Below are 12,081 nucleotides of genomic sequence, written 5' to 3' on the forward strand. Positions count from 1 at the left end.
TATGGAGCAGTTGGATCCAAACTAAGCCCTGAAAGAAAACTAGACTTTTTTTATAAGCTAAAGGTTGTAACCTTTATAACCTAATCCACCTGACTTCCTGCAATAAGAGTTTAGCAGGAGGGGATAATACAGCTTGCAGTGAAGCATGTGTCCACCTATCATAAGCATCCAACATAAATGGCCTGCTGTGGGTCTGTGAGCCATGATCTGACACACTTATGGGAGTCATGAGGACTTACCTAGAGAGAGTTTAGCTCAGCTAAGAGCCCCTGTGAGGGAAGATAGACCCACAGGGCTGGTCCCTGGAAGGCAGCCTAGCTGTGCCCCAGCACCCCCGAGTGCCAAACTTCTCCTGGCAGCCTATGAGCCATGTGGGAGACTGTAAGTTTGTTCTGTCTGACCTTGTTTATGGTCCAGTGGGACTCTGCTTGATGACAGGATATCTTCTGTCAGTAACACTGTTTAATCTGCCACATGGCAGAGTCCATGTAGAATGTTGTTACAACACTTTGAAGCAGTGGAATTGCAGGGCCACTGCTGTGTGTGTTCCTTTCAGCAGCAAGGAAAGGTGCTGACAAATGCCAAAAGACACAGAGCATTTGGATGGGTACAGAAGCACCAGTTGCTCACATAAACTCTGCTTTTCAGGTGCTACCAGTAATTTGGATTTTCTTGTTCCCAGCTATACAATTTGAGTCTCAGCCCTGGTATCTGGAATGCTTTGAACAAGCACATCCACCCTCTCCCCACAGTCAAGTCATCTGCACAGCCTGTGATCACTGCTATTATTGCAAGGGAATGAGAATTTAGACAGGTTGCAAGCCAGCCCCATTCTGAATGTTTCAGTCAATTCAGTGCAACAAAAGCTGCAAGCATTTTCCTTGTACTAATTCCAAGCAGAGAATCACTAAGCTCTTAAAACCAGATTGTGATAGTTCCCAGGCAGGGTAGGTTTTGAATGGGGATTCTGAGAACGCAGCTACTCATCTTTGACATGAGTCTTGGTAGTTTGGAACACAGGAAAAAACCTCAAACAGAGATAATTCCTAATCCAGCATTCAAATCATGTCTCCAAAGAACAGAGGCACTAGGATTTCCAACCACAGAAAAAGAGCAAGAGAAACACAAACATTCTTAAATGTGTGTTTCACTTGTAAACTCTAAACATTCACTGCAGTGGGAGTTCGAACAAGTGCAAATTATCAAGAGCAAAAAAGCATGAAGACCACCATGGGCTATGTATCTCTGAGTCCTGTAACACACCCTTCAAATCTTACCCATTCCTGGCTGGGTACTGCACATCTGCTCTTACCCACATGGGACTGCTTCCATTAGATGTAAACACAGCATATATATGATATCATTCATTCCCTTCAAACTGTTAGCCACCAAAGACTGATCTGGAAATATCCTTCATTAAGTTCCCAGTCCCAGGCATAACAGTAAATCCATTTTAAAAATTTTGGTAATTGCACTTTCCCCAGACTAACAATTTTAAAGGAAACTATAATTCATCTATTTCACGTAAATGTCCTTGATATGACTAAGACCCTGGTTACACAAAATCCTCTGATGTTACTGCAAATTGTTTTGGTGGTTTCTTGCAAAAAAGAATTTCAGTGTTGAAAGTATAGTTCAGGTCTAATGCTGGAAATTAATAGCACAAGTGAATAAACTTTACTTATACAGTTTTTATTTCTCTATTTTTTGTTGCGTTCAATTTCTTTTCCATAAACCATCTGGAAAAGAATTCTTATGATTTATTACTTTACTAAGCAAGAATGTATCCTTCATCATTTGAAAACTGTTAACAGCAACGTGATTCTCATATGGAAGGTCTGAAGAAGACTGTGTGACTTGAGCAAATGTCTAATTAAGGAAAAGTTACTATATTTAAAAGTTTACTATGTTTCATGTAGGAAAAACAGACCACATGGAAGATGCTCTGATGAAGGAAGAGGTTTGAAATAAAAAATCAGTACAAAATAAGATCACAGAATCATTAAGGCTGGGAAAGACCTCTTAGGATTATTGAGTCCAACCTACATGTTATAGTCACCATAAAATGGTTGCAGCCAGGACAGAACCTCATAGCATGAGAAAACATCTGTGCCCAGAGATGAAAGATGTAATAGGTTCTAAAATATGTATGAATGCTGTTAAGTTTGCTGCTCTTGCAGATTCAGACTCTCTAGCCATCAAAAAAGCCATACTATAACTTACATATTCACGGGATGATCGCTAGAATTTATTTTCTGTTCCTCTATCTTTCAAGTGAGAGCTGTGTCTCTTGGTAAATCATATAGGTAAAATTTGAAGACATTTTGTGTGTCAGTGGCCCAGCCAAAGATTACCCCTCATGCCCATGCCTGTGATTGTGCTGTGTGTCATAGCCCTGACATGTTCACAGTGGTACCAAAGGTGACTGAGAAGAGGCATCCCACAGGAGCAGATCCACTCCAGCACCTCTGTACGCTCTTGGATTGGCAGGCTGGGAAAGGTGGTGCAGAACCATGGCAGAAAGCCCATGCAGGTACATCCTAGATCCCAAAGTGTCCTGTGGAGCCATGATAATGTAAGTCATTGATGGAAATGGAATTGTGCTGACCTGCCAGGCTGTGATCCGCAGAGGCTAAGGGCAACCACATAGTCTTGTATTTTGCCTCCATTGAAGCTGAGAAGAGAGTTGCTACACCATCTCTGATCTGTCAAAATCCTCAAAATCCTAAAATCTTAGAGTGTCAGACTTGTTTAAGAAAAGGGAAATGAACAATAGAATCATACAATAAATTTGATTTCTTTTAATATATTTATTCAGCTAGTGGATCTTACTTCTGCTTCTTCACTGAGGCCAACAATATTAATCTGTTGTACAATAACAAATGGTAGCATTTTGCAAAGTTTAGCCCTAATACTTTCTATCTGGCTTTGGAAGCAATAAATTTTAAGGATAATTCCAAAATATCTACATAAGGGATTTTCCTAGTGCTTGATTAAGGCCATGTTTGCATCACAAAAATATAGAAGGTAAGATATCAATTTAAGACCAAGAGGTTTCTCTGGGTAGACAATTTCATTTTAAAATAAGAACTTTTATATTCTGGTGAACTTGTTATTCTAAAAGTTATTTGCATAAGAAGGGCTCTTTAAGACCAAGAGAAAACGGTCCATAGGGCAAATTCCACTGGTAAAATGCAATTATTCCAGTACACCAGCTATGAGTGAGATTCTTGCAAGAAGCCAACCTTTCAGTGTGATTCTTCTACACTGTTATCTGCAAGTAGAACTGTTATGCATGGAGCCTCGAGTTCTGGGGATTATAGGAAAAGGAGCCCTGTGCCACCATCTCCTGGTAAAGTAAAGGAATGGACATGACAAATTCTGACTCATTTTCAAACCAGAAACAACAGTATCTTGCTGGCTTGTTGTTGTGTTGATAGGGACTTTGATTTTCTTGCTAAATTTTAGCTGCAGGTATGGCAAAACACTGCACTTGAACTGACTGCTGTCACACAGGATTGATAGTTTTGTGTTCTGGTGGTAATACATACACAGATCAGCTCAGTAGTGGAAAAGAAGGCAAATTAAATATTAGAAATTACTGGGAAAGAAAAAAAGAGCAAATCACATTGCAAGTTATCTAAATCTCTGGGCCATCCACACATGGTCCTATAATAACTGAGAACTATTAAATCTTCAGAAAAAAATTGTAAGGTTAATCTAAGGTGTGGAACAGCTCCTGTTGGAGGTGAAAGATTTTCAGCCTTGAAAAGAGACAACTTAGCAGGTATAAAAAAGGCAAAACTTATTTATGGCAGGGACTGGGCAAAGAGAGACTGTGTTCCATTATCACATCTGATGCCAGAGCCACAGACCATCCCACCATGCACGTTGGAACCAAGTTCTATGCCAGTAAAAAGAGATGGATCTGCACACACAGGCAGTGTATGTGGAGTGGCACATTGCAGGGTGATGCTGCAATTCCAAAGGTGCACCAGCACACTGCTTGCTCCTCATGTGTTCCTGACACAAATTCCCAATGATCAGTATGGGGTTTTTTTCCTAACTCTATACATAATGCAGCCTACAAACTGTAAACTTCCTGGGTAGATATTTCATACAGTGCTTTTCCATTTCATGTTGTGTCTGTTATATATTTCACAGGAGTAACCCCTGCTGTCAACCCCTTTTCCAGGGAGCCCAGACTGCTGGTGGACCGAGGAAAAGCAGGACCAAGGTGCACATGTAGGGCCCTTGTTGGAGGCAGATGGGGAATGGGGAAGAGTTGGGAATAGGAACTTACAGGAGAGAGTATGGAGGTTCCTTCACAATAAGCTTATCTTCCATTGTAAAGGCTTTTTTTGACACAAGGAAGAAGGGATTAAGTTTTGCATTTAAAATGCTGTGAGGATGATGAAGGGTGAAGCAACTTTTATTTGTTCCTCATGCATGTCCTCCTGGTGCTCTCCTGAATGACAGGCATGGGCTGAGAGCACTTTTTGTGGAGAATGTTTAGGACCAACCCAAAGAGACAGAACAACCTCTCAACCATCTCTTGCACTTAGGCTTTTCTTCTTGAGGGAAAATTGAGCTAATATAATAGGAAAGGTTGGAAAATACCTGTGTTTACCCTGGTTAGATGGACAGACTCCCTATTAAGGGCTCCAGAAAGCAATGTGTTGTGTCCTTCCACTACATTAGCACTCTCCCCAGAAAGTGTTCTCCATGCATGAGGAACAAGTGCAATTTGAATTTTTTCCCATTCTAAGTGATGTAAAAATATTTTAAACCTGAGAATCACTTTCAGATGTAAATGAAATCATAAAATTAATAAAAGTAAGACAATTAAATAAGTTGATTAGGCTGTAAATAATCAGGCTGAGAGACATTAACTCTCTCAGACAATCTGTCATCAGAAAAGAAAATGCCCCTTTACATTACTTCATACCAGGATGGAAAAGAGCACCCTAATTTTTACTAGCTTTAAAAAAAAATTAAAACAATTGCATATAAAATCTACCAAATGTGTAATTCTTCAAAGTTCTTTAAAATGTTTTGAGGTTATTATTTATATATTATCATATTATTTATATATTATCATATATCAAAGCATGTTATTTATATGTTAGCAAAATATCACAAGCAATTTGAGATAGTGTTTATTTTTTTTCAGTTCAAATCATGATGTGTTAAATATGCCACATATTATTAGCCACAGGTTCTGTTCAGATTTAACAAAGGTAATGATTCTCTTTAGCAGAACTACTCACACACTGCTATGATTAGAATTAGTAATAATTCCACATCTTCATGAATCAGTTATCACATTCAGAAACAATTCCTAGGGCCTTTGTTTCTTCTTCTATTTGAATTGTTCTCAGAGGGCAACCCAAGTTTTCTGTCTGCCAGACTTGTGCATGCATTATTACATTAATACATCAGACTTAGTGGCTGATCTTTTTCCACTCCTATGAATACTTAGAGGTGTGTGCATTCACATACATGTCTTTCACAGATAGGGGAAAACACGTGCAGTAATTAATGCAAAATTATCTACACACGTCCCAGAAGTAGTTTTATATTTCATTTGATCTTTAAGCAGAAGACCCTCAGAAGGAAAGCTGTGAATTTCCTTTCCCCTCACTTCCTCATCAACCTCTTGCAGCCCACATATGAGCCAAGCGGGTGACTTGGGTCTGATGGTCTCAAGTAGAATGGTTTGAGGGTCTTGTAACCAGATCAAGTGATCAGGTGTTCTAGCCCCTAGGTAAGAGTGCAAAAAGATTAACACTGCTGAATTCAAAAAGAAAAGGGTATGCCCTGTCCTGTTTTGCTGCTTGACTATGCAGCCATATAAAACAACCACAGGACAAGAGCCTTGATTTGAGATTGAGGGGAAGAAAATCCAGTTCCTTTTCCAGCATTGCCTTCAGCTTCCTAAGCACAGCTCCCCACCAGTGTGCTCTCATCCAGAGCTGTTGTACACCTCATGTGGGGCATTTCAATATCTCATGTAGTCTGGGGCTCCTGCTCAGAAATCAAATGCCTGGAAACTTGCAGATAGGGACACGTTGACAACTAGATCTGTTTAAAAAAGTTCATTTTCTGCCTTAGTTTCTCCTTCAGTGATTTGCTCATATATTATATTCAACCCTGAATATCATCCAGTGATTCCAGCATGTCTTCTTTAGTATTGGATGAAAGGTGAATTGGCAGCCTGTTCTGTGTCCTCCTGTGTCCATTTCAGCTGCATATGGTGCAGATTAACCCAAGGAAACAAAATGTCTGTTTCTGACCACATGTTTCTCTTTGCAGTCAGTGCTGCTTCTTAGCAGTAGTGGTTTTGTTGTACGTTTTCTACCAAACCAGGTGAAAACTGTTCCCCAGTTCCCCAAACACTCAGTCACAGGTGATGGCCAACAGCAATGAGTAAACAACTTTATTGATTGCAAATGTCCCGCTAGAGTGATAAGGTCACGTGTTATGTGAACCAATCACACACAGTCTGCTCTGCATAAGAAAATCCCCAAAACCATCAAACATGGTGTTGAAAGTTGTGACTGAGGTATATAGTAAGGCAGAAGGACTTTCTAAATCCAAACTCAGTTTTGAAATCCTGCCGGAGAGGTTGTGGCTCGGGCAGTGCCCCCAGGACGAATCAAAGAGGCGTTCTGGCAGGGACGCTGTGATCCTTTGTGAGTGGTGATGGCTCAGACAGACCCAAGCAAGGGGTGGCCCTCACACCAAGTCACAGCTCTCAACTCCAGCCATGGAGGTATGGCTGTGGCTCTCTTGCCAAACACCCACGGCAGCAGGTCCCTCCTGTCAATCCGCAAGCAGGGAAGCAACAGAGATACAGTCTCTGCTCCATTCCTTCTCGTCTGCAGCCCCATCACCCAGCGTTTGTCTGGGTTAGAAAAATTACCCAAAATAGCCAATGTCATGCATCCTCACTGGTATCCTCACTGGCAACTTTTATTTGAACTAATTAATGATTAACAGAATGCTCTGATTAACTCTGTTTAATGGTATTGAAGAGAAGAATGGGCAGACAAGACCAGGCTGTAGCAATGTAAGTACCCTTTTAGTTTTCCTTTGGATCTCTTACACTTCATTTTGAGGGGGTCATTGCCTGGGAGTGGTGCCTTTGTACATGTAAATAGGGAATATACCTCTTATGAAAAAAATCAATACATTTCAAAAGCCAGAAAGAACCGATACTAAAGATACTTCCCATAATAAAGTAAAAATTGCATTTGGAAACAATAGAAATTACTATAGACCTTTATACCACAAAGGCTAGTGATCTAGTCTTTCACCTTTGAAGAAACCCTAAGAGTATTTTGTAATTTTGTTTGTGGATAGTATGATCTATGCATATATCACATTTTTATTTAACACAGATTAAATTCTCCAATTATTTGATGAATTGAGGAAGACTAACAGAGCTGCAGTAACCTTTGTGCAGTACTGAGTACAAAACCAACCCATGTCAGTTACTCTTGGGAAAAGATCGTAAGCTTCCAATTATTTAAAATTTTAAAAGAATATGCTAATATTAAAGTTAATAAACTTTTGACAGTTACCTCTTTTGAAAGAGAACTAGACTAAAAATATAAATAGTGGAGTTTTATTCTTTCCAGGGAACACTGACATGCATCTGAAATGCGAATTATAAGTGTGGGGGACATTGGAGAACAGGTGTGCTCTGAGAGCATCATTTTACTTTACTGGAGGACATAGTATGAACAAATTAGTTTCCATGATGTGTTTTGCATGTCTATTTCTTTTGCAGAAACAGCTGAAAGAAAAATGAAGACCACTTTCTGCTTGTGTTTATTGCTAGTTGGTTTGCATACTGTTGCCCTGCGTCATCAGCATCCTCGCTACCGTAATAAGCAGGATGATGCTAAAGGGACGTATTATCCAGGACATAATTCTCAGTGGGAAGAAGCTTCTCCACTTAAGAACAAAACCTTTGTCAAACTAGTTTTCAGCAATGCTGACTTTGCATTTTCCTTTTACAAGCTGGTTGCATCTGAAGCAATGGACAAAAATATTTTCTTTTCACCCATAAGCATCTCTGCTTCCTTTGCAATGCTGGCACTTGGTGCCAAGGCTGTAACACTGACACAGATTTTGGAAGGGCTTGCCTTTAACCTGAAAAAGACTCAGGAACGGGAAATACATGAAGGTTTTTGCCAACTCCTCCACATGCTGAACCGTTCAGATAGTGAGTTCCAGCTGAACCTGGGCAATGTCCTTTTTATAGAAGAGACACTAAAACCACTACAGAAGTTCTTTGATGATGTCAAAAGCTTTTATGAGTCTGAAGTCTTTTCTACTGACTTTAACAACTCTGTTGGTGCTGAGACTCAGATCAACAGTTATATTGAGGAAAAGACAAATGGGAAAATAGTTAAACTAGTGGAAAATCTTGATCCCCTGACTGCAATGGTTCTCGTTAACTATGTCTTCTTTAAAGGTAAGATATATCAAAGGGTGCAAAGATAATGCTTATTACAGAGAATGAAAAGAGAAAAAAATTAAATATTTTAAATAAAGGAAATCATGTTCAATATCTGGACAGTATAGCTATAAACCCATGTATATTTGTTGCCGGTAAAAATATGTCCTCACCTGCTTTAATGAAATTTTAAATCAAATTTTCTTTATTGAATTTGGTTAATTTTGTCATGTGATCATAGACTCATGCTGTAGTGAAAGATGGTGTTTTCAGTATTATCTGTCTGTAATTGTCTTTAAGCACCTAAAAAAATTACATATGCAATGCTGTAACACCTGATGATGCAGTAACATGAAAAGGATATTTACTCTAATGAAAGGAAGGCTGTGGAACTAGGTCCTGTTTTATTCACTGTGACCATTCCTCTTTGTATTCCACTGAATACATTTTCTTTTTGTCATAAGCCCATTGGGAGAAACCCTTCAGTACAGCACTGACAAAACAGGAGGACTTTTTTGTGGATCAGAAAACATCTGTAAAAGTTGACATGATGTATCGAAAGGGTTACTACAGAAATTACTTTGATGAAGAGCTGTCCTGTTGGCTGGTTCAGATTCCTTACAATGGAGATGTTGCAGCATTATTTGTTTTGCCTGATGAAGGGAAGATGAAGCAGGTAGAAGATGCCCTCTTGAAAAGAACTGTAACTAAATGGGAAAAGTCCCTCCAAGACAGGTAAGACTTTTTGCTAAGGTGAGAGGTGACCATATTACAGATTAGTTGTGTTTATCTCACCAAGACAAAACATAAAGGACAGGTTATTTGACTGAACTCTATACACTTAATCTATAGACTTGACTCTATGATAGACTTTTCTTTTCTTAGCTGGAAAATGAAAATGAAAAAGAGCTATGTCTAGTGAACAAATAGGTCATTGAGCTTGGGATTCATCTTGGGTTCTGTTTCTGATTCAACCAAAAATTTCTTAGCACCATGATGAGGTCAACAGACCTTTCACTGGGAAACTACAATGGAGTAGCTGTTAGGTGTCATGCTGAGGGCATTCTGTGTAAAAGTGGATTAATTCACCATTACTGCAGCTATTTCTGTGGTGGCCAAGGCCCTGCTGTGTATTTGAACAGCCTTAGGTCTGCTAGCTACAATCTTTTGACAAAGCCCTCCTACCTGGCAGTAGTAGCTCTGTTTGCCACTGAGTTGGTAAGGCTGTGTCTCCACCCCACTCCTCAAACCCCACTGCAGAGGCAGGAGCTAGCACAGGCTTATTCTGTTCCAACCCTCCACACTAAGTAGCTAACCTGATCAGAAGTGCTATCTGAACCCTGACAGAAAGCTGTAAATACTTAGAAAAACAAATGGGAAGTGTCAATATACTGAAGTCATTAAGGACCGTTGCCTAGATGATGTCCCTATTTGTGTTGTTTGTTACAGAAAAATACATCTGCACATTCCAAAATTTTCTATTTCTGGTACCTATGATGTGAAAAATATAGTCAAACAAATGGGTATGGTCAATCTGTTTACTGAACAAGCTGATCTCTCAGGGATTACTGAGGAGCCTGGACTGACGGTTTCAAAAGTAAGTCAGCATATGAAAGCAACCACAGGATTTGCCTGTTCCCAGGAACCTGACAATAATATTCCATGAAAAGCTTATCCCAGCCTCTCTGAAGCATCACTCATTCACCAATAGCTGCCAGTCTGGAAGCAAAGAAAGCCCTGTCTGTCATAAACCTGAAGCCAAACATGCTTACAAGGGGTTAGAAAGGCATGGTTGGAGGATGAGGATGAAAACATACATATAATTAAATGCTCTTTTGGCTACTAAACAAAATTATCTAAATGGAGAGCATTAGTTTTGGTAAAATTTCCTCTAATTCTTTCTACACAAGGCAAAGGGCTGTTATTCCTGCCCTTCTAGTGTTCTCAAAAAGTTATTTTTTCCAGCTAGATGACAGGGTAAATTCACAATAATACATAAAGCTGCCAAAGACAAAATTGAGTCTCGGCTAAATTATGAGGTTTCTTTGCTTCCAGAGTTTCTTGTCATCAGTCATCTTGAGTGCTCTTTGGCTGCCTGCAGTTTGAGGGTTACTCTCTGCACAAGCAGTGAAGGAGGATGGCTTGAGTGGTGTGATGGCTGTTGGTGCTGTGGTGGGAACGGGAGCAACTGGGGATGACCTTCCCAGAAGCTGCTGCTGCTCAGTCTTGCTCCAGGCAGGGCTCCCTTTGCCTGGCCAAAGTGAAGAGGGTGGCAGGCTGCTCTCCTCTTGCTGGATTGTCTGCTGGAGGCTGTTTGCTTTGTTCCTTGCAGGTGATCCACAGAGCCGTGCTGAATGTTCATGAGAACGGCACTGAGGCGGCCGGGGCCACGGTGAAGGAGATTACCTGGAGATCTGGGGATTTTCCTCGCCCACCTCGGGTCAGATTCAACAGACCATTCCTCCTGCTGATTCTGGATAAGTTCACCCACACTGTCCTCTTCATTGGGAAAATTGTAAACCCTCAGAAAAATGACTGATTGATGAAACTTATGCACATCACTATCTAAATTCCTGTGATCCAGTGAAAAACTTATGTATGCATATCACCCTGTGCTAGTGCTCATCTTTCAACCATTATCCTTAGAAACCTTATTAATCCCTTACAACACTAAAACTATTTTTCCTTGTCCAAAAGTCGCTAGGATTTCCCACAGCCTAGGCCTGAATATAGCATGTAGTGTTAATGAAATACAAGTCACTTTTCACCAGTTTTGTAAGAAGCCCTTTCTGATGTGCTTCTGTGGGGTATTCAGCTGGTTCAAAGTCTCCAACTGATGTAGGTATTGCTGTACAGTCACAGGTGTGCATGTGAAAGGACAAACAGGAAAAATGAGGTGCAAGTTGTAAGTCCTCTATGTGTAATCCATTAACCCTTGACAATACACTTAGATGCAGATTTCTTTAATATTGGAGTGAATTTTCATTAATTTCTTTACATTTTGTAAACAAGCATGGCATGAAACTCCAGGATCAGTGGCTGAGATGTTGGAGGACACCACCAGTGGAAAGGGCTGATGAGTACAGCTGCTGTTTTAGCTTGCCTTCCTCTGTCTCCTCCTCAGCAGAAGCCCTCAGCATGGAGACAAGAAGGCTGCTTTGCTGTACAGATAATTTAAATTCCACTAAGGAAGGAATGCATAGCAGAAAAAAGACTTTTGTTTTATCCTACTAATATAACAATTGTTGCTAACTCCCTGAGATAAAAGCCTGATGGAGTAGTCTATGACATAGCACCAGTTTCCTTTTCATAGATTTGTTGTCACTGTCATTTCTTGTTTCTACTGATGCCGCCTTCAGTATTCACTTTCCAGCTAGACTTGACAGATTGTGGTAGAAAAAAGGAGGAATGCAAATTATAACTCCAGAAAGTTTGCACTTCCTCAGTAGGAACTGCAATGCTTTCCTAGGGACTTGGTTTAAGCTATCATAAACACATATAAAAAATACAGAAAATATTTCAGAAGTCACTTTTCTAAATGTTAGGAGTAGATTACTGTTATAGAGTAAAAGCAGTCTGGGAATTGACATTTGTACCTTTTCTAACCTTAAGGT

At 40.0% G+C, this 12,081-nt stretch overlaps 1 protein-coding gene across 1 annotated transcript; it reads left to right on the plus strand.

Annotated features, from left to right (window-relative positions):
* The first annotated feature begins 7,025 nt into the window (after window positions 1-7,025).
* LOC139590669 (alpha-1-antitrypsin-like) lies at window positions 7,026-11,006 on the plus strand. Its single transcript, XM_071428407.1, has 6 exons — window positions 7,026-7,072; window positions 7,140-7,141; window positions 7,802-8,485; window positions 8,932-9,202; window positions 9,917-10,064; window positions 10,800-11,006. The coding sequence occupies exons 1-6, from the start codon at window positions 7,026-7,028 to the stop codon at window positions 11,004-11,006; spliced, it is 1,359 nt and encodes a 452-aa protein (XP_071284508.1).
* Window positions 11,007-12,081: the final 1,075 nt, after the last annotated feature.

Source organism: Agelaius tricolor, unplaced genomic scaffold, assembly GCF_023055355.1.
Source record: "Agelaius tricolor isolate 1412-34295 unplaced genomic scaffold, bAgeTri1.0.p SCAF_5, whole genome shotgun sequence".
In the NCBI taxonomy this organism is placed as follows: Eukaryota; Metazoa; Chordata; class Aves; order Passeriformes; family Icteridae; genus Agelaius; species Agelaius tricolor.

What these genes read in the sequence shown, in the direction of transcription:
- LOC139590669 (XM_071428407.1), top strand. Translation starts at nt 7,026, where the DNA reads ATGGTATTGAAGAGAAGAATGGGCAGACAAGACCAGGCTGTAGCAAT. An exon ending in TAACTATGTCTTCTTTAAAG is followed by an intron (nt 8,486 to 8,931) that starts GTAAGATATATC and finishes TTTTGTCATAAG; the next exon opens with CCCATTGGGAGAAACCCTTC. An exon ending in GAAAAGTCCCTCCAAGACAG is followed by an intron (nt 9,203 to 9,916) that starts GTAAGACTTTTT and finishes TGTTTGTTACAG; the next exon opens with AAAAATACATCTGCACATTC.